General features: G+C 40.6%; 2 protein-coding genes across 4 annotated transcripts in view; both read right to left on the minus strand.

The window, feature by feature from the left end:
* si:dkey-77f5.3 (uncharacterized protein LOC326903 homolog) overlaps positions 1 to 22380 on the minus strand; it is a 320099-nt gene that overhangs the window by 14614 nt on the left and 283105 nt on the right. The window lies entirely within an intron of this gene.
* The window catches only part of LOC127972330 (schwannomin-interacting protein 1), a 211522-nt gene that overhangs the window by 5114 nt on the left and 184028 nt on the right, over positions 1 to 22380 (minus strand). For 2 of the 3 annotated variants that reach the window (XM_052575767.1, XM_052575768.1), the window contains 3 exons: positions 9897 to 10015; positions 7164 to 7281; positions 1526 to 1723 (listed from right to left, as the gene is read on the minus strand). In XM_052575767.1, the coding sequence (XP_052431727.1) occupies positions 1526 to 1723; positions 7164 to 7281; positions 9897 to 10015 (435 nt within the window). Of the gene's footprint in view, positions 1 to 1525; positions 1724 to 7163; positions 7282 to 9896; positions 10016 to 16080; positions 16231 to 22380 lie in introns of those variants that run through there. The other variant, XM_052575769.1, reaches the window with a different exon arrangement.

Genomic DNA, 22380 nt, shown 5'->3' on the forward strand with positions numbered 1-22380 from the left:
CTTTTGATAAACTAAAATATAATTTCTATTGAATCTTTGTACGTTACGAATTGCAAAGTATTGTTAATTTGTAATGATGAAGTTGCAATTTTAGTAAATTAATACATGAATTTTAATTTATTTTTACTTTTGGACATGTTATTTAGTATTTCAAAATAACAAAATATTATTAGAATACAGCGATTTAAAATGTACTTTAAAGCAAAACCTTTCACTCGACATTATTACTAAGATCACTTTTTATTGCATTGAGCATTGAGAAACAGTCCTGGGAATGTCTCTCTTTAAGTCACTTAATGGTCTTTTATTTCATTCATATTATATTATCTGAAGTGACAGTTTTTAAGAACATATTTTAATATGTGAAGTACACATATTCAATACAGCTAAGTGCCATTGTTTTGTGTTTAATGATTAGCTCTAGTCAGGATGATAACTACAGAACCTGTGTCAGCTCATATTCATCACTACTGTTACTTTTTAAATTGGGGAATTTTTTTTTTCACCTTTATTTAACCAGGAAAGTACTCGTTGAGATTAAAAATCTCTTTTTCAAGAGTGTCCTGGCCAAGATAGGCAGCAGTACAACCATACATACAACACAGAATACACAATAACATAAGACAACTAAAATAGCAGATACAACAACCACAAATCTTTAGCATATCATGCAGAACAACTACAGCCAGATGTGGCTGTTTCCAAGTCAGTTAATATCCTCTTAAAAGTAACCAATGAGACAAGCTTATTAAGTTTCACATTTTTCTGTAACTTGTTCCATGCAAAAGGAGCAGCAAAGTTAAACGCCTTTTTCCCCAGCTCAGTTCTAACACTTGGTACAGACAAAAGAACAAGATCCTGGGACCGAAAATTGTAAGTCCCTATATCTTTTACACTGATGTAGGTCAGAAGGTAGGATGGAAGAAGACCTAAAATAGCCTTATATATAAAAACATACCAGTGTTGAAGTCTCCGTGTTGACAGAGAAGACCATCCAACACGTTCATACAGTTCACAGTGGTGAGTGAGGACTTTAAGACCAGTGATGAACCTCAAAGCTCCATGGTATATAGTATCCAGTGCATGTAAACTTTGAGACGAAGCGTGCATATATAAAACATCACCATAGTCAATAATAGACATAAAAGTACCAGCAACTAACCTCTTTTTAGATTCGAATGAGAGACAGGATTTGATTCTGAAATAAAACCCTAGTTTAAGTTTTAATCTTTTTGCCAGCTGCTGAATATGAGAAGTAAAAGAAAGAGATTCATCTATTAAAATACCGAGATATCTGTATTTAGAAACACATTCAATCTTCTTACCCTGAGAAGTAATGATTGAAGGCAGATTTAATTTAGAATTTGAATTTGAAAAAAGCATTACTTTTGTTTTTTCAGCATTTAAAACAAGTTTCTATTGTAACCTATTATATTTCCAAAGTAAGCAAAGTAACCCAACACTGCCTTACTGACAGAAGATTTTCTGTATTCAATGACTGTGGTTCAGAGTAAAGCACACGTACCAGATCCGCCACAGGAGACTTCTTGCGGTTCTGCTTCTCCACCTCCACCTGCATCTTGGCCATGGGTTTGGCCATCGCGAGAGCCAGCTTGGCTTCTGCCTGCAGCTTCTTCTGTCGGCTCAGGAAGTCCATGTCCTCCAGAGACTCTGAGTCATCCTCCGTGGTGTCTCTGTCCGAGTAAGACGAGCTCTGTTTGCTCTGAAGACAGGTGGACAGAGAGAACAGAAGACAAATGTGACCCTGGAACACTAAAGCAATCATAAGTAGTACTTATACATTGTATGGGTCAAATTATACATTTTTCTTTTGTGCCAAAAATCATTAGGATATTAAAAAAAGATCATGTTCATGTTCATAAATCATCTTCCATGAAGAAATTTAGTAAATTCCCTACCACAAATATATAAAAACTTAATTTCTGATTGCCAATATGCATTGCTAAGACTTCATTTGGACAACTTTAAAGGTGATTTTCTAAATATTTAGATTTTTCCCCCCAGATTTTCAAATAGATTGTCAGCTAAATATTGTCAGATTCTAACAAACTATACATCAATGGAAATATTATTTATTCCACTTTAAGGTGATGTATAAATCTCAATTTCAAGAAATTGACCCTTATGATTTAGTTTTGTGGTCTATAGACACAAATATTCATATCACAGTTCTCCATCTGGAGCCAGTGAAACAGTGGAAATGATTTGATTATGTATTAAACTAGATATACACAGCAAAAAAATCCAGAGTGAAATTAACTCTGCTGGGAGTACATGTGAGACCACAATCAAGAGTGTGAAAGTGTTAAAATAGGAGTGTTAAATTAACACTGAAGCTGAGTTAAAGTTAATGAGATAATTAAGTGATTAATTGAGTGATGATTGACCATTATTGATGAGACCTGATGTTAACATGCAGAATCAACAAATACGAAAATCACTATTTTATTGGTGTCACCATTATAGTGGTCAGTGTTTGCTTTAGTTGGGCTCTTGACCCCTTGTTAAATGTTAAAGTCAGATTTTAATTGTCAGGTATCGTCAATAATGGTCAATCATCATTCAATTAATCACTTAATTATCTCATTAACTTTAACTCAGCTTCAGTGTTAATTTAACACTCCTATTTTAACACTTTCACACTCTTGAGTGTGGTCTCACATGTACTCCCCGCAGAGTTAATTTCACTCTGGATTTTTTTGCTGTGTACAACATCTGCCTAAAAAAACTCAGACCCTGATGATCCTTTTGAAAAAAACAACACACAGTTGTTTATATAACACACACACAAAAAAATCTAACAGGAATTAATATTATGCCAAAGTGTTGGAAAATGTTTGCTTTTGAGATGAGTTTGTGATATTTTGAAATCAGTGCTTCATTTTGCAAGAGATGTGAGGCATTTTGCATTTTGTGTGTGCGATTCTTGGACTTTACAGTATTCTTGTGTTTACAGTAGTTTTGAAAAATTAGAAGAAGTTTTAAGCAAATGTGTGTTAGCAGTTTAAAAACAAAAAAACAAAACAAAAGAAATGTAAAATCCTAAAACTTTTTTATCATTTCTGTGTCCCAGAGTTTTCAACTGTAACTCAGATTTTGACAAATAATGAAGCCAGAGATTTGGAAAGCAATGAAGGTGAATGCACTTCTCCATTCTCTGGAGGAGGGCCGGGTGGAGAATCTGGATTCCCAGAATCTCAATGAGAGAGCAATTTTCTCTGTCTCTGGGTACCAAGAAGGCATGGAGAGTCACAGACGGATCACGCTCATCCTCCTCTCTCGCCAGCAGGCTGCAGCTGCCATCTAGGGACTGGGTCCCTGTGTTCCACCTCGCTGCCCCATCATGGGTATGTTGGTGGTCCCGCTGGTCCAGCTTGTATGGTGTCTAGGTGCTTGGCTACCCAGATCATCTCGCTGGCCCCTGTGGACCATTAGACTCGACTATGTAATTCAGTTAACCCAGCGTCCACACAAGTTTAGTGGTATCTGCTTCACATCAGTGATGGTGGCTGATGCTCCTGTCTTGTGTGCGGAGATCACAGTCCTACTGTGATCCCCCCTCCCTCCAGCCAATATGACGAGAGGGTTTTACAGCCCGTACTTCATGCGGTGGGTTATGACTGATTTTGGACCTGTGTGTCTTTAACCAAGCCCTTCACAGGTCACCGTTTAAGATGTTGATACAAAAAGCATCCATACCCAAGATTGGTTTGCAGTGATCGACCTGAAGGACGCATACTTCCATGTGTCGATCCTTCCACACAACTGATCATCACTGCGGATCCTGTTCGAAACACGAGGTTATCAGTACAAGGTCTTTCCCTCCGGGCTGTCCCTGTGACCCAGTGTCTTTATGAAAGTTGTGCAGGCAGACCTGGTTCCCTTGAGAGAGCAGGGCGTTCGCATTCTCAACTACTTTGATGGCTGGCTCATACTATCTAAGTCTCAGGATAGTTGTGCGAACACATGAGCTTGGTGTTCTTGCACCTCAGCCAGTTGGACCTTCAGGTCAGCTAGGAAAAGAGCAAACTCTCCTAAACACAGAGGACCTCTTTTCTCAGTATAGACTTTTTTTGTTTTCTTCGTGTACAAAGTGTATTCTCTTCACTTCATAATGTTACGGTTGAACCACTGATGGCAGATGAACTATTCTAATGTCATTTTTCATAATTTTCTGGACTTTGACAGTGAAAAATTCTTGCCAGTCTATGGGACAGACAAGCCTCTCGGTATTCATCCAAAATATCTTAAATTGTGTTCTGAAGTTGAACAAAGTTTTAGGGTATTGGAACGACATGGGGGTAAGCGGTTAATGACAATTTTTTAATCTTGGGATGGAGTATCCCTTTAAAGTCTATAGGGCTGTGTTTGCTGCCAGTGACGACCCCATGCAAGGGAAGTCGGTGGGGAAGCATGACCTGATCATCAGGTTCCTTAGGGGGACGAGAAGGCCAAATCTAGGTCACCAACCATGATCAATTTGAAGTTGTATACTTGCCCCCTTACTCAACATTTCTTATCCCTATCGAATATTTTTTTCCACTAGAAGGAATCTAGATATGACCCCCAACCACATTGCCCCTTCTACAGGCAATGGAAGAGGCATGTAGAGACATTGAGGTAACGTCAATCCGTGGATGGATTCGGCACACAAGGAGTAATTTTCCCATTACTTAGCAGTAGAAAATATGGCCTGTGACATTGATGAGATCCTGTTGTCAGACTCAAACAGGCGGCAGGATCTGTAATCCCAACACGAACAATTGGTCTGTTTTTCTGTATTTACAGTAGTGTATTGTGTTTTATTTTTGCGTTACTGCATTTACTGTACTGTACTGTTAAGTATATCAGTGTGATTTGCAGTATTGAGTTAATGTCATTTGTAACCTTTCAGTACTTTATTTTTTGGTTGTTGTGAAAACCTTTGTTGGGAAAAAAAAAACAGAACAAAAACTGTAAGTGTTGCATTGAGTTTCACAAAATGCTAAAGGATGAAATGAATAAAAACAGTGAAAATTAAAGACTGCAGTGTTTTATATTAAGTACACTAGTGTGTTGCTGCTAATCTGAAAGGGTATTCATATGATGCAAGTGTGTATCAATTTGTCCTCAGAGTGACATTTTGACTTAGGATTGTTAGGTTTTGATAGCAGTTTCAATTCGTCATCGATGTGAATGGTTTATTTCCCAGTGTTGCGTCTTGTGTGCTTGTATGTAAAGTTTTGAGACAGTGGGCCGAAGTTTTGCAAAAAGTGTTCCTGCAATAGGCAAAAACTGTAATAAACCATCAGTTTGTTATATTGGCCATTTTCCTTATATAGCTGATATGTCAACGGTTGTTATATATCGACCCAAATTATAAGCAAACCTCGAGGAACATGTGACTGTTTTTTTTTTCAACTGCTTTCACACATTTTCAAAACCTTCCAAAAATCACATAAACATTTGCAAACACCTTATTATTTTGTGTGTTCCATAGAGAACTGTGTGTTGTGTTTTATGAAATTGAAAACTGAGTCAGAGTCTGAGAATTAGTGCATGGTTTTGTAGAGTTGATGTGTGCTTCTGCTGTTTGAGTGTCAGCTTTCAGAAATTGTGTGACAAGGAAAGATTTTGTGTGTAAGCAGTTAAAAAAAAACAATGAGATAAAAAAAAAAATTCCATGTCATGACACCTTTAAAAACCGATAATCTGTGCTTGCAGATAATTGTCAGATGTTGCTTTTGTAGTTTTCTCACTGTACCCGTTTACCTGAGTTCCCTAACTAGTTTCCATGGTTTTGATGATTTAGTTCCCAGACCTGTTCCGTTTCTCCCTGATTACCACATATTAGGGGTGTAACGGTACGCAAAAATCATGGTTCGGTATGTAAATGCAAACATTAAACTGCAGCTTGTTTATTACTATAAACTTTTTTTTAACAATGTGTTTACACTTTTTTTAAAAATACTTTTTAATATTTAAAATTACTTTTTAAAAAAATACTTTTTAATATTTAAAATAAAATAAAAACTATAAGAAATAAAATACTGCTGCAAAGTTCTCCACTAAATAAAATATAATAAAATATAATGAAACATATAAATAAATAAATAACTATGATTACAGTGCAGCATTACCAATCCCAGCTTCTGCTCATATTTAAAATATATACATAACTTTTCCAAAGTGTAAAGTGCAGCATGAACAGTTTCAGTTTTGAGACCTGCTCAGATTTCGTTATTGTGTTGGACCGATCAGAATTAAGAGCAAAGGTCTGTTTAAATGCCGACGGGAGCTGCGTTTGAATTACAATCGTTTTGTCCTAATTGTAGTGATGTTCACACTCGCGTGATGCCTTCTGAAAACCTCAGGCCGGTGACACACTGGCATATTGCACTTGTCAAACATAGTCTATTTTGCCGTCAATACTGTTGACGGTGTCCTTTATCAGTTGGCTTTATATTTATGCTCAACATGAAGTATAGATATTGTTGTCGTGAAGACAAGATCCTGGTCTGTCGGCGCCTCGGTGGCCTCCCTCTATGTCACCTACAGCAGCAGCAGCAGCGCTAGCACCGCGTCAGGCACGATTCAGGTGTGTAAAGACACAGAAAACGTCAGGCAGCTGCCATCCTACTGACACGCAGCAGAAACGCCGTCCGTGAGGGGCTGGTGCGCTGTTTTGTGTTTATTTTTGAATTATTAAAATGTTTTGATTGTCCGCCGGTTCCCGATTCCTTCTTCCTGATGATTAGGAAGGTTTTAATATTATTACAGTACCGTTACACCCCTACCACATAATATTAATATACGCTTGAGTGTGTGTGTGTGTGTGTGTGTGTGAGTGAGTGAGTGAGTGAGTGAGTGAGTGAGTGAGTGAGTGAGTAAGTGAGTGTGTGTGTGTGTGAGTGTGTGTGTGTGTGTGTGTGTGTGTCTGATGTGGTGTGTGTCCAGGGGGAATCTACACACCCCAGTGTGTTGTGATGATTGGGCTGTTGAATGGTGATTGCACAGGGTCAGTGTAGGTGGGGTCATTTCTGTGACCCTCTCTGACTCAGCCTCTGTCTGCTGGGAAGCCAAGGCTTGGAAACAACATCCCCAATTCAGGGGCATTCTTGATGGGGCTGTCTCAAAACATCAGTGTGTGTGTGTGTGTGTACCATGGGAGACAGCGGTGTGTCCAGGCTGGTCTCAGTCCTGCTGTCGTCTGCGTCGCTGTCTTTGTCGCTGCCGCTGTCGTTAACGAAGCAGATCTGCAGGTTCATTCCGCTCTGGAGCCTGTGAGGAGATGCAGTGCTGTTAAACACTTCAGTCAGCTCAGTCATCACTAATGCAGAATGATTATATGCATGCATTTTTAATCGCTCTGGGATTGTCTGCTTTATGTTTATGCTCTTGTGTACAGTACTTTGGTTGATTTTTATGGTTTTGGAGGTGCTGTATAAATAAAACAGCGTTGATTTGAGAAAAGCACACAGTGAGAGCACTGGAATACCCGTGGTGACATCAGCAGCCTGAGAGTCACACAGAGCAGTGAAACGCACAGGAACAGGAACTGCTGAAGCATCAGAAAACTGGACTCCAACGTTTCCAGAGCGCTTCACTTTACAGCTCTGTGTGGTTTGCAGTTTAAACAACATTTAGAATTGGATTTTTGTTATTGTGTTTCGGCAATTAAATGGCACGATGAACAACATAACAATATTATGAATTAAAAATGTCTGATTGCAGATTTAGTTGAAATGGTTGAAATTAAAAATTTATTTTTTCTACAAAGAATTGAATACAATTCCAGCTGAAATCAGAATATTCCCTGAAGCTAGATTCTAGTGCATCTGTCATATGAAAATCACTCTCTCCTTAAAGCAGATGAACATTTGAACTGATAGATACACATTAAACTAACGAACTAACAGATATCAGCATAATTCCCCGGTTTATTCATCACAGTTAACAGTGTTCGGATGACAGGTGTTCAGAAGAGTTGTTTTCATATCCAGAACAGATGAAGCCAGGTCAAACTTGATTTGATTCTGCTGACATGTTAACGGTTTTTAGGGGGATTCTGCATTTCTCTTTTTATCACTCCATAAATCACAAACAGGCAGAACAACAACAACAAAATATTGAGTGTAAATCTGTGTGAATGATATACGAACAAACTCTTCAGAATATAGATAGAAACAAAACTATAACATTTGCTGAATGTCATTGCTGCTGGAGCGGAGAAAACTTTTTTTTTTTTTTTTACAATAATTGACCTCCAGAAATAAAGTGCAATAGTAAAATCAGCTAAATGATATATCAACAACCTCCACTGGGAAAGCCTTTAAAGAAAATAACTAAAATAATGTGAGTTCTGCTGAAGTGAAGAAACAAACTCCCTTTGCAGATATGATTTATGATTCAAGTCAGGTGCAGACAGAGCAATATGGATGCAGAAGATGTTAAGAGAAGACAAGTTACTGAAGCAGAACAGCCCAAAATCTCAAAAGTGACCAGTGCATGAAAAACAACTGAGCCTGTAGTGTCCCGTCTTCAAGATGATGGGATTTCCAGGTGGCTCCAGCAGAAGTACGGTGGATCTGGAGCAGAATGATGTGGGTCAGAGCTCATGTTTTACTGTAATGACGGCAGAGAAGTGCTCGTCCCGGTCATGTGAAACAGAAAGTGAGCCGCAGGGATTCAGGTTACAGTTGTGTGTGTGTGAGAGAAGGAGCTTCTTCCCTTTTGGGAAGCGTGTGTGTGTGTGTGGTGCGGAGCTGGAGGGGGAAGCCCTTGATGTTCATAGAGAGAGTGTCTGAAAGCTGTGCTCAACCACACAAACACAGGAACGTGACGCTGTTTCACTCTCTGAGCCGCAGCTCCGCTCTCAGGCTGTGGTCATGGAAAGTTGAAGAAAAGGCCCGTGTCCCTGTGATCCATCCGTCTGTGTGTGTGTGTGTGTGTGTGTGTGTGTGTGTGTGTACTAGACATACAGTCACAACAACATGTGTTCACACACCTTTAGCATTTCTCTCATTAGATCACTGTTTATTCACTATAGTTAGAAAATGGTTATCAAATATGACAAGAACTAACTGATTCATCTTGATAATGTCAGATAACGCTGATGAATTACAGTCAACCAAAAATAATCCGGCTGTTACTGTAAAGTACACAATTAGATAACACCAATTAAGCTCAACCTGTTACCAAGCAAGGCTTTATTTCGCTCGGTCTGTGGTGGAAATAGGTCACATTGGCAAAGAAAAAAAAAAAATTTTGGAAAACCCCTTCAGCAAAACATGCACAGGTCAAATAATGAATAATTTTTGTTCCTAAATTTTTTTTTAAAATACATTTTACTGGTAGTTCACTGTATGAAGAATTTTTGGGTAAAATATGCCATTTGTGTGTGTGTGTGTGCATGCTTGGTTTTATTATTGCACTTTATATTTTTGTGTCTGTAGATTTCAAATACAGAATATATTTTGAAAATGTTATGTCTCTCTGACATGCGCCAATCTTTAGAGTATTCCCCGTCCCTTGACAGTATTTTCTGAGTTTTGAGGTGATAAAAACAGAAATCCAAAGTTCCCTCGGAAAAACCTTTATCTCCAACATGTCACCAAAATCACAGAAGAATCTGTAATCCTGGTTTTATCCGTTCAGCATATTTAAACACTTCACAACACTTGTCATTCAAACTATTCTTTTAATCATCTGTGATCACAATAATAAACTGGGGAAGTACGGTGATATCTATGAGCTCAAATGTTTACCATATTATATATATGCATAAATTAATATCTAATAATAATAGTTTTATTCAACAAGGATGCATTAAACTGAATGTTTTCTTTCGTTCTTCTTTCAGAAGATGTGTGTGGTGTGTGAGGGCTGGTACTGACCGGGAGGACAGGCTGGGTTTGCCGCTCTTGCTGCAGCTGCTGTAGACTCCCGGCCCATCGTCAAAGAAACTGCCCAGAGCCAGCTTCTGCCGGATGGACTCGCGCTCGTTCTTCTGAGCCTGGGACAGAAACACAGAGAGAGGACGAGGTGAAGACCAGCACAGAGAGCAGCAGAGGGCAGCAGCGAGACACAGAGAGCCCAGAGACACACACACACACACACACACACAAACACACAGAGCAGCAGAGGGCAGCACACACACACACACACACACACAGAGCAGCAGAGGGCAGCACACACACACACACACACACACAGAGCAGCAGAGGGCAGCACACACACACACACACAAACAGAGCAGCAGAGGGCAGCACACACACACACACACACACACACAGAGCAGCAGAGGGCAGCACACACACACACACACACACAAACACACACACAGAGCAGCAGAGGGCAGCACACACACACACACAAACAGAGCAGCAGAGGGCAGCACACACACACACACACACACACACACACAGAGCAGCAGAGGGCAGCAGCGAGACACAGAAAGCACAGACACACACACACACACACACACACACACACACACACACACACACAGAGCAGCAGAGGGCAGCACACACACACACACACACACACACACACACACACAGAGCAGCAGAGGGCAGCACACACACACACACACACACAGAGAGAGAGCAGCAGAGGGCAGCACACACACACACAGACACACACACACACACACAGACTCATCATACAGTCTGACTTCATCCTCTGTGAGTCACAGCAGCACAGAGAGGACCATATCTATCAAACATGCAGACACGAGCAGGTTCTGACATCATCAAACCCTGCAGCACACTGTCACACCACTCAATTACTGATCGATTACACAGAAAGATGTTCTGGAAAGCTCTGCAGTTTCTTTATACAGTAAACTGTTGTGTAACATCAGCTGTTATTGTGAATGTGCAGACATAAGTCATGTGTATTATCATAACTGTTGTTTTTATGATGTGTGATGTGATGGTATTCAGTATGTCACTTGCTTTGTAAAAGCAATCACAGGTCTTCATAGTCCAGCTATTACTTTACAGTTAGTAAAATGCAGCTAGAATGAGCGTAACAATTCAATACATGAGAACATAAATGACCTGAATGGGTTTATGACTTATATTTCTAAATTATATACATGCATATTCATTGTTTTAATAAATAAATTTAACATCAAATATTCAAAATTGTATTTTTAATACATTCATATCAGCGTTATTTATTTTAATTGCAATTCATGGCATCTCTGAGCTGCATTAATCAGTCTGTGTTTACACATGTAAAAGCCAGTTTAGATGCAGCTTCTGTGTCTGCAGTGCAAAGATGCATGTGAATGGTATCTGATTTGGAAAGCCCAATAGTGTCTTATTATTCTAACTGATTAAATCTATTGGACATAAATGGTGCATACGTTTAATTGGAATACTGCTCTTATAAAGGAAAAATATAAAACCACACACTTCTATGCAAGTTTGCATCATCACAAAAATAATGAAACCAGTAAAGTGTTGCTGAATCAAGTGTAACAAAGCATTCAAAGTGTGGGGAATCTGTTTTTATGAAGGTAAACTATCCACTGGAAATCAGTTCAAAGTGACAAATATCTATGTGGCAAGGGGGGGTGGTTTAGCGAACCCTGCAGCGGGGGACAGCGCAGTCAGGAGACGCGCGGTGAGTGATTGGGTTAAGCGCAAATAACGAACACCTGTCTCTTGTTGCAGTATTTGGCGTGGAGAGAGTATAAAACACCAGAAGAAACAGGAGCAGGAGAGAGAGAGAAGGACTGCTGGCTGCTACATGTGGACGGAATTTATGTTGATTGTTTTGTCTTTTGTTGTTGCATGTTTTGCCCACTTTTTGTTTGAGAATTTATAAAATAAACAGTCAGTAGTCACAGCCGACCCTGCCGTCTTCCTTCCTACATAACGAACATTGTTACACTGGTGCCAAAACCCGGGAAGGAAGATGAATGCCGCCGCCGTGCCTGTGCCCTCCGCTGCACCATTTGTGGAGCTGATTACATCCCTCGCAGTCATACAACATGATCAACACCAGGCCCTGCTGGAGTTACGTCACGATCATGGAGACGCCGTCCTCCAAACCCAGCAGGAAGACCGAGAGGTTCCGGAGCTGGATGGACCGGGAGGTTCGGCCAGAAGCCACGGTCCAACAAGCTGTGCCCGCCCACCTCCCTCTTCACAAAATGGGGCCTGAGGACGACCCGGAGACATTTCTGGACTTATTTGAGAAGTCAGCCGAGGTCCATGGCTGTCGCGGGACCAGAGATAATCGATCGTGTGGTGCTGGAGCAGTTTGTCACTCGGCTACCAAGATGAACTGCCGAGTGGGTCCAGTGCCACCGCCCCATGTCGCTGGAGTCAGCTATTGATCTCGAGGAGGACCATATGGAGGCGTGCCCCAGGGTCGCCGAACCTCTCCCATCAGCTTCTCTCTCTCCTTCTTTTTTTCTCCTTCTCTCTCTCTCTCGGCCTGTCCCTTTACCCAGGTCCCGTCCGCCCCGGCCCTCCTAGAGTAGCCAAAACCACTATGTGGCTCCCAGAGTCCCCGAGTCACACTTAGACTAAAGAAGATACAACCCAGTTATTAGTTTCTAGGAGCCGCCGGGAAATGCTTTTTCAGGCGGCTCATTCTAATCCAATGGCTGGTCATTTAGGACAAGTAACGACACTAAATCGACTCATGACCCGTTTTTTTTTTTTTTGGCCTCGCATTCACAAGAATGTGCGCAGGTGGTTCGCGGCTTGTCGTGAATGTCAGTTGGTAAACCCACCGGCCACCCCAAAAGTGCCTTTGCGCCCCCTCCCATTAATGCAGGTCCCCTTCGAGAGAATTGGCATGGACCTCATTGGGCCACTAAAGCAATTGCACGCTTAAGACAATGATTCGTAAATTCGTTCAAGAAGACGCCATAAATTGGGACAGATGGTTGGAACCCCTGTTGTTCGCTGAGCGAGAGGTCGCACAAGCCTCCACGGGGTTTTCCCCCTTCGAGTTGCTCTATGGTCGCCAGCCCAGGGGGGTGCTGGACATCATAAGAGAGACTTTGGAGGAACGAACCTACTCAATCAAAAAACGAAATTCAGTTTGTGATGGACCTGAGAACAAAACTCTGCACTTTGGGGCGGCTCTCTATGGATAATTTGTTATAGGCCCAGAACAAACAGAGCCGGCTGTATAACAGGGGAACCAATTTACGTAAATTTGCACCGGGAGATAAAGTGCTTGTATTACTCCCAACGTCAAGTTCAAAATTACTTGCAAAGTGGCAAGGACTGTTTGAGGTTACTCGGCAAGTTGGAGAGCTCGATTATGAGGTAATACGCTCAGATATGAGAGGAGCACATCAAATTAATCACCTCAATCTCCAAAAAAAAAAATGGGATGAGGGAGAATCAGTGATGTTGGCGACGGTGATTAGCGGAGAGTATGATCTTGGACCAGAAGCGAATATAAAAAAACAATCTCTCGCTCTGGCCCCAGGGGGAGATCATCTCTCGCCCTCCCAGCTCATTTATTTGACTACATTACAGGCGGAGTTTGCTGACGTGTTTTCTCCCCTACCAGGCCGTACAAATCTCATTCAGCACCATATCGAGACAGAGCTGGGCGTGGTGGTTCGCAGCCGGCCATATCGCTTGCCTGAAAGCAAGAAAAAAGTAGTTCAGGTGCGATGCTTGCAATGGGGGTAATAGAAGAATCCAATAGTAACTGGGCGAGCCCGATAGTTTTAGTTCTGTGTGGATTTTCGAAAGGTGAATGCTGTGTCGAAATTCGGCACATATCCAATGCCACGGGTTGACGAATTGCTTGACCGGCTCGTTACGGCTCATTTTTTTTTCGACATTGGACTTAACAAAGGGTTATTGGCCGATCCCCTTGTCTCCATTATCCAGAGAAAAAACAGCTTTCACGACGCCGTTTGGATTACACCAATTTGTTACACTCCCTTTTGGGCTGTTCGGCGCGCCGGCTACGTTTCAGCGACTGATGGACAGGGTGTTGCGGCCCCATGGTGCATATGCTGCTGCTTATCTAGAAGATATCATTATATTTAGTAATGACTGGCAGCAGCATATGCAGCATGTGAGGGCGGTACTGAGTTCGCTGAGAGTGGCTGGGCTCACGGCCAACCCGAAAAAGTGTGCGATTGGGCACGTGGAGGTAAAGTATCTGGGTTTTCACTTGGGACATGGACAGGTGCGTCCCCAAATTGATAAGACTGCAGCGGTTGCGACCTGTCCGCGTCCCAAGACCAAAAAGTAGGCGAGACAGTTTTTGGGGCTGCCGGGATATTATAGAAGGTTTGTTCCTAATTATTCTGACCTCACCAGCCCCTTGACTGATCTCACTAAAAAGGAAGCACCAGATATGGTTCAGTGAACAGAGCCGTGCCAGCAGGCATTTACCCAGGTGAAGGCTGCTCTATGTGGCGCACCGCATGAAGGATACCAACGCGCGGATCACTCGTTGGTATCTAGCTTTACAGCCTTTTAAGTTCAAGGTGGTCCACAGGCCGGGTGTTCAGATGGCTGTGGCCGATTCCCTCTCCCAGAATGGGGGGGCTGCAGGCCGGATGTCTTGCACATCAGTCCTGGTTAAACTATCACTGCCAGCTCTACAGACGTGTTAATAACTGTCACTCACCGTTATTTCAAGCCCATGACATTTCTGTTTTAAAACTCTCAACAACCTGTCCACCATGTTATAGTAAAATCATTTTGGGGCTAAATGTTACAGGGTTGAAGAATATAGTTTACATTCAGTAGACTAGCGTTTGATATGTGTTTTTAATAAAGTTTATTTGATCAAAAATACAGTAAAAACTGTTAAATATTATAATAATGTAAAACATCTGTTTTCTGTGTGAATCTGTGTTAAAGTGTAATGTATTTCTGTGATGCTCAGCATCATTCCTCCAGTCTTCAGTGTCACATGATCTTCAGAAATCAGAATAATATGATGATTTACTGCTCAACAAACATTTCTGATTATTATCAATGTTGAAAACAGTCGTTCTGCTCAATATTTTTGTGGAAACTGTGATGCATTTAGTTTTTTTTCAGGATTCACAGATGAACAGAAAGTTCAGAAGAACAGCATTTACTTGAAAAATAAATAATACTCTCACTTTTGATCAACTGAATGCATTCTTGATGAATAAAACATTAATTTCAATAATACATTAAGTAATTAAAGCATTGATTTAAGCATTCTCTCACTCTTTTATCTTCTCTTTTAGATCTCTTGCTCTCTCTCAAACTCACCCTGACGTCCGTCCTAAAACAAATGTCTATAAACTCTTTCCTCTGGGGTCCTGTGGGACGTCGGCCATCCTCTCACACATATCTCTCTCTCTCTCTACCTCCAGATTAAAAAAATCCAAGCGTTCACTTGGTTTAAACACAGACCAGGAAAAACACTTCCCAAAGCACACATGATATTGTACATTATCCATCCTCCAGTATAAGCAGTAAGAACCATCTTCTAATGTGACACAGATTTTAAAAAGACACAAGCCGGAGAGTTACAGATGCCAACAGAATAAAAGTGTAATCAGAGGAACAGACAGTGACACAGCTCTGATTAAACATTAATAGACCCGCTCTGGCACAGAGTCCTTAAAATCTCATCAATCCCAGAATGCAGTGAACACCTCTTACGACCTGTGACTATATCCACAATATAACCTGAGCTCAGGCGGCTTTAATGACTTTATTTGTAATGGCTTCAATGACTCATGCAAGTGATTAACTGAAGACAATGATGGGTGTGTGTGGGTGTGTGTGTTTGATGTGTTATTGAATAAAATGGGGCGCTTCTCTTGAGGTTATGAGACGTAACATGCACACACACACACACACACACACACACTCAGTCACCTGAACATCTTCATACGTCCTCATGATAAAACACTGACACTGACTCATGATGTGTAAAACCAGCACATCTCAAAATCATGCCATGATTTCATCTAGGAAGATGAGATGTCTGTGGCCTTTTCTCCAGAGAAACATCTAAGCGAGAGCCTTCAATAAAGATCAGATTCTAGAGAAAGAATGTGATGGCCCTGTGATGGTCTTCCTCATCTGATCCTACCTGATAGGAGCAGCTGTCCTGGTGCACCATGTCTCACTGCATCCTCTAGATCCCCAGGAGAAACACAAGAGAGTCCCACCCGAAACACGTCTGTCTCCACAGCCTCTGCACACGGAGATGGAGCGATACGAGGGAAACGAGGGCGGGGCTCCGGGAGCCGGCCAATCAGAGCACAGCACACGAGGACGGGGGCAGGGCCAGAGAAAGAGAAGGGGAGGAGTGACTTTTCAGAGTGGAGCGGGGGAGGAGATGTCCCACGGATCAAGAGAGGGAGGAGGGATGAAAAGAAAGAGTGGAGAAAAGCAGTGGGAGGAGGAGCGCTGCAAAGAAAAGAGGCTTTCTGTGGCACATTCCTGCAGCTAAAGAATTCCTGAGACAGGGCACTGCTATTCACACGCTGCTCTGTCAACTCTTCACACATTCCTCACTGCACAGACAAACGAGTGGACACACACACACACACACACACACACACACACACACACACACACACACACACACACACACACACACACACACACACACACACACACACACACACACACACACACACACACAAAGATGTGCATAAGCAAATGTTTTACTTGATTCTGCAAAACAGGTGTCATTTGGGTCCTTTATTTGCATATGTGTAAAACAATAACTTTAACAGTGAGCAGCTGATGGCAACTGTTACTTCTCACACACTTCTCTAAACACAATCCACCCACTTCAGTTTGTTTGTAGATGAACTGTCTGTCTGCATGAGGATGCTGTTTTTGGTCTGTGGCCTGCTTGCATATGCAAACACAAAACATGAAAAGAAAACCTATTCTTTTTTTTTTTAGATAATAGATTTGTTTCGCCCTAAATGTATACTTTTGCACAGTTTTAAGAGTTGCTGAAATTATACACTCTAAAATATATACTTATATGTGAACTGAATTGAATGTTTTCAGACTTGATTGCTTGTTAACTGCAATCAAACAAACGTATAATAGTTTAGATTTATATTAAATGCAATTATTTGATTATTTGCAATTATTTATTCTAAATTACAAAGTTTTTGAAACTATGGCTCCATTTCTTAAAATTCTACACAAAAAACTACAAAACATACAACATACAAAACGTCACACACATCTGACCAAAGCAAACACGTCTTTGAAAACTATTTTAACTCTTCTAATAATTTTATTTTTGCATACTAACTCTATCCCATCCAAAGTGCACACACACACTGTGAACACACACACTGTGAACACACACCCAGAGCAGTGGGCAGCCATTTTTTTTTTTTTTTTTTTTTTGCTGTGTCGCCGGGGAGCAGTTGGGGGTTCAGTGACTTTCTCAAGGCACCTCAGTCGTGGTATTGAAGGTGGAGAGAGCACTGTAAATTCACTCCCCCCACCCACAATCCCTGCCGGTATGAGACTCGAACCAACAACCTTAGGGTTATGAGTCCCACTCTCTAACCGTCAGGGCACGACTTCCCCCTTAACATTAAATGCTCATACTCCATACTACTGAAATCATGTATATTGCATATATTTCTATCCTGTAGTGTCTAGATGAGTTCATGAATCAGGACAGGATGCGTCACAGTATCTGATGCCAGTCTTTCTCTTGGAGAGGCGCAGGATAACAGGAGGGAGTTTAATCTGTCGGGGCCATCTGTCCCTCAGTTCACATAAACCAGATTAACTCTCTCCTTCATATCAGACACACCCTCAATCTCACAATAATACTCCATCACTATATCTAATCTATGGGTTTAGTACTGATACTTCTGTCAATCGACAGCTGAAGCAATGACAACAGTAACACAAATGGACAACCAGTACGGAGAACGTAATCTCAGAATTTATAAATGGTGTGACATCTCTAATCTCAAGATATTTACAGAAACATTGAGCTAGTGAAACTCTGCACAAGAAAACCCCAGATTCCCAGAGACGATGAGGCACATGGGTCTGCGTGTCACCTGCAATGTTTCAGAGGGAAACTGGCCAGGAAGGTGGAGCAGCGATGACATCATATCCTGTTTCCTGTCTGAACAGTGCATTAGCGCCCAGCTCAGCTGACCGTTCTCTGGCTATTAGATGATTGTCAAATCCCTTTCATGAGACATAAAGGACAGAGGATAATCAGCTCCCCTCTCTCTAGATTATGTGCTGCTGGCTGTGTGATCGGGATTCAGGCAGGAAGCAGCACAGTGTTTGTGTGTGTGTGTGTGTGTGTGTATCCTGTGATTCAGTGCAGGATCTGGAAGAACTCCAGACTGTGAGTGTGTGTGTGTGTGTGCATTATATAAAGGCACCATAATGGCACAGTCTTGAGCTGTGAACAGTTACAGTCTAAATATAGATCTAAGCAGCAAATGTGATTTAAAGGAATAGTTCACCTGCGTGTTTTTGAGAAACAAATCCAGCATTAAGATGTTTTAAACTAAAATAGGATTTCATTATCCATAATAACACTTCCTCCAGTGAAAAGTCTCTCACAGATTAGTTTAGATCTGTTTAAACGCTGCTTGATCTGTGCAGATTTCTCTCCTGATTCAGACCAGAACACTGTTTCACTGGAGGAAGTGTTATTATGATTATAGACTCTATGTGTTTGAGTTAAAATCATCTTAATGCTGGATGTGTTTCAGGTTTTGTCTTCTCCAGATGTTCACTGATGGACTGGAGTGCTGTGGATTATTGTGATGTTTTTATCAGACTCTCATTCTGACGGCACCCATTCACTACAGAGCATCCATTGATGAGACACTGATGCAACGCTGCATTTCTACAAACCTGATGAAGACACACACTCATCCACATCAGCGAGTTTTAATTTGAGATGAACTCTTCCTTTAACTGATCAAAACATCACATTTAACACTGATGCCAGTATGAAAGAGTATCTGAACATCTGAAGTAAACATGAGTGTTGTGTGTGTGTGTGTGTGTGTGTGTGTGTGTGTGTGTGTGTGTGTGTGCAGCAGAATCACCGTCAGCTTATTTCACATAATCAGTGATTTCAGAACAGGCTTATGATGTATAGCTAGATTATGTTGGAAATATATAAATATATATAAAAAAGGGTTACACTTTACTAAAATGCACTAATTATGCACATTATAATGCATTGCACAATCTCATGATTAATTGTAACCTCAGTTAATACTTACTACTGTAATTCCTTGTTACACTATGTATTTTTAATTCTATTATAATTATTTATAATTAGATAAAATTGATTAAAATGCACATTATGAATAATTATAATGCATTCTACTCTTTAATAACACTTTATAATGCATTATACATAAAGGCTTTAAGTAAAGTGTTACCAAAACACGTTTCTACACTAGATTTATTTGTGAATGAAAGTGAATTTGTGCGGGATGCATCCAGGACAGGAGTGTTTCTGAGCATCTCTGTGTCTGGGTTCAGTGATCTGACTCTGTTATGAGCTCTAGTGCTATTGAAGACTCCTAACCTGATGGCCATGTTTTCTGCAGTGCTTCTCTCTCGGATGGGAATATGTAGTGTTTTCTCTCTGTGATCCGCAGGGAAGAGACGCTTTTAGATGTGTGACATTTCCACAGCGCTGTCATGAAAGTTTAACTACACTTACAGCAGCACGGCAGAAACAACAGAGCTGCAAATAATGAGGAAACTGTCAAAACCTCTTCAGCAGAGAGACACCTGGCTGTGTGTGTGTGTGTGTGTGTGTGTGTAGAGAATGACTGTCTTTCTGACGTCTGCATGCAGTGTCTGTACTGTAACACACACACACACACACACACTGAACCACGTGTGACACTCGTCTGCGGCACACTTCATCATCATCACCACAACTCGCCAAAATAAAAGTTCAGTTTAATTTGAAGAAACTGTGACATAAATATATATTTGTTCATTTTTAATTTGAACCTCTGTTTAGCACTTTTTTTTGTCAACACATACAAATAATTGTTCATTTTCATCTGATTACATTTTAAAAGATGAAATAAACGTTAGAGGTTTTGTGCATTCATTTGATTACCATTATTTTTTTATAATACATATTTATTAAGCCATAAATCCCAGAATTGTCAAATATTAAAATAGATAACACAGGATTTCTAAATAGATCAAAACTGTTCCAAGGCAATGTTGTTAAACTGTTAGTACATGAATACACTGGTAAAATGAACTGTATTGACTGCACATGCTTTCTGATTATGTTTTGAATCAGTTTAAATATTTGCCTTTTTCATGTTCATCATTTTGTGTTTTGTCATGTTTACAAGTTTTAGTCGTTCTAGTATTATAATTTTTTATTATAATTTAATGTGAGTTTATAGTAAACGTCGTCATCACTGCTGTCTTTCCAACTGTAGTGTGGACGTGGCCAGCTTGAGTTTATGCTGGAAAAACTTTATTTTTAGATACCGACCCAGGCCAGCACACACACAACACTTAAACGTGTGTGTTTCTCTGTCACACACCCTACATAATCACATAATTACATCATTCTGTGTGTGTGTCCTGTAATTCAGTCTGACTCAAACCTGCAATTCACAACTCCACCATCCAGTCCACACACACACACACACACACACACACACACACACAGAGACATGAGGACGAGACGGATCCTGCACTGATCAGAGTGTGTTTGTGAAAGGACATGTCCTGACACACACACACACACACACACACACACACACACTCGAGATCAAACTGTAGAAGAAGAACGCTGGTAACCCAACAGCTTCCATTGTAGCAAACGGATAATACAGTGAAGTCAATAGAGACCAGCAACTGTTTAAATACACCAGCATTCTGCAGAATATCTTCTTTGATGTTTGACAGAAGACAGAAACTCAAACCGGTTCGGAACGATGAGAATATCTCTTTAATACATAGTGTGCTGAAGGATTTGTTCTGAAATGGTGATGCAAGTGATATAGAATCCTGTAAAGTTGCTGTATCTGATATGAGCATGTCTAGGATCGATCTCCTCGTGTCTTCTGTCTCTGATCGAGAGCTCAGAGTGTTTTATCAGTCGAAGCTCTTCTAGTGTAACTGTACAAGTGTCCAGCTTCAGCTCGACTCAGATCTCTCCTGATTGTGATCAAGTAAAGGTCAGAATAAGGTCAGTAATATCTCCAGATGAACTCTTCCTGGACTGAAGCAACTCAGCTTTACTTGATTCTCCATCAATCATGTTTTAGAGTCTCAAATCTGATCCTCAGGATCTTCTGAGGAGCTTTACTTTCACTGTTCCTCAGCGGAGGAATGATCTTCACAAGCCTCCAGAACATCTCACATCTTCTGAGGAGCGTTTGTTTCCTCAGCTCTCAGTCACTGTGTTATATGTGCGGATCATCTCATCTCATCACTGGAGATATAGAGTGATATCTACATCAGTTTATCTCAGTATCTGCTCTCCTGATAGATCTGTATGATCTGCTGTGTTCAGGAACAGGATCTGTCTGCAGATCAAAATCTCCCTCTGGGCAGCTCCAGAGATGTCATCAACCGGGAAAAATAAAAAATCATAAATGACTAATGGTCAACCATGAGACTGAGACTCACTGTAGGGTTTCTCCAAACATCCATGAACCCCAAAACATGATCTAGGGCCGTATGATTCACACCACAGAATCCAGACATTAACATGAGCTTATGAAGTCTGTGTGTTCTGTGTGAAGAATGGTGCAGTCCCATGTCACACACACACTCACGTAATCAGAACAGAATTATTACGATTCTTTTATTTGATTTTCCCCATGTTTTAATATAAAAATGAATTGGATTTTCCCTGGATTTCATGGTAAAAGTTTAATAGAACTGTAAGTTTCATGCCTTTATTTAATTAGTTAAAATTATTTAATTTAAAAAAATGAATCTGAATTAACTCTTAAATTCAGAAGAAAATACATCAACCAACAATCCAGAATATCTAAAAAAAGTCCCTATTATTGTAGAGTATTGTAACGCTTAGAACAAAAACTATATTAGTTAAACACATGCCATGCTTTCTGACTGATTCAAAGGTTATTAAACCATTCCAATAGAACAATGAAACAAGAAGAAAATAACAACAATCTAGAAATAAATAAAAAGATCCCTAGGTTTATTGAAAATGATGTATGGAAATGAGAAAATAGGGCTGCATTCCATGTTTATAACTTACAATACAATAAATATACAGAGAAGGCAGTACTATGGACAAAATCTGTAGATGATGTCCTTGCCTTATCTGTAGATTTATAATACATCTATAACATATTGTAGACACTGTATATCCTGTACTAACTGCTTATTGCACTTCTGGTTA

This window comes from Carassius gibelio, chromosome B15 (genome assembly GCF_023724105.1).
Source record: "Carassius gibelio isolate Cgi1373 ecotype wild population from Czech Republic chromosome B15, carGib1.2-hapl.c, whole genome shotgun sequence".
Lineage (NCBI taxonomy): Eukaryota > Metazoa > Chordata > Actinopteri > Cypriniformes > Cyprinidae > Carassius > Carassius gibelio.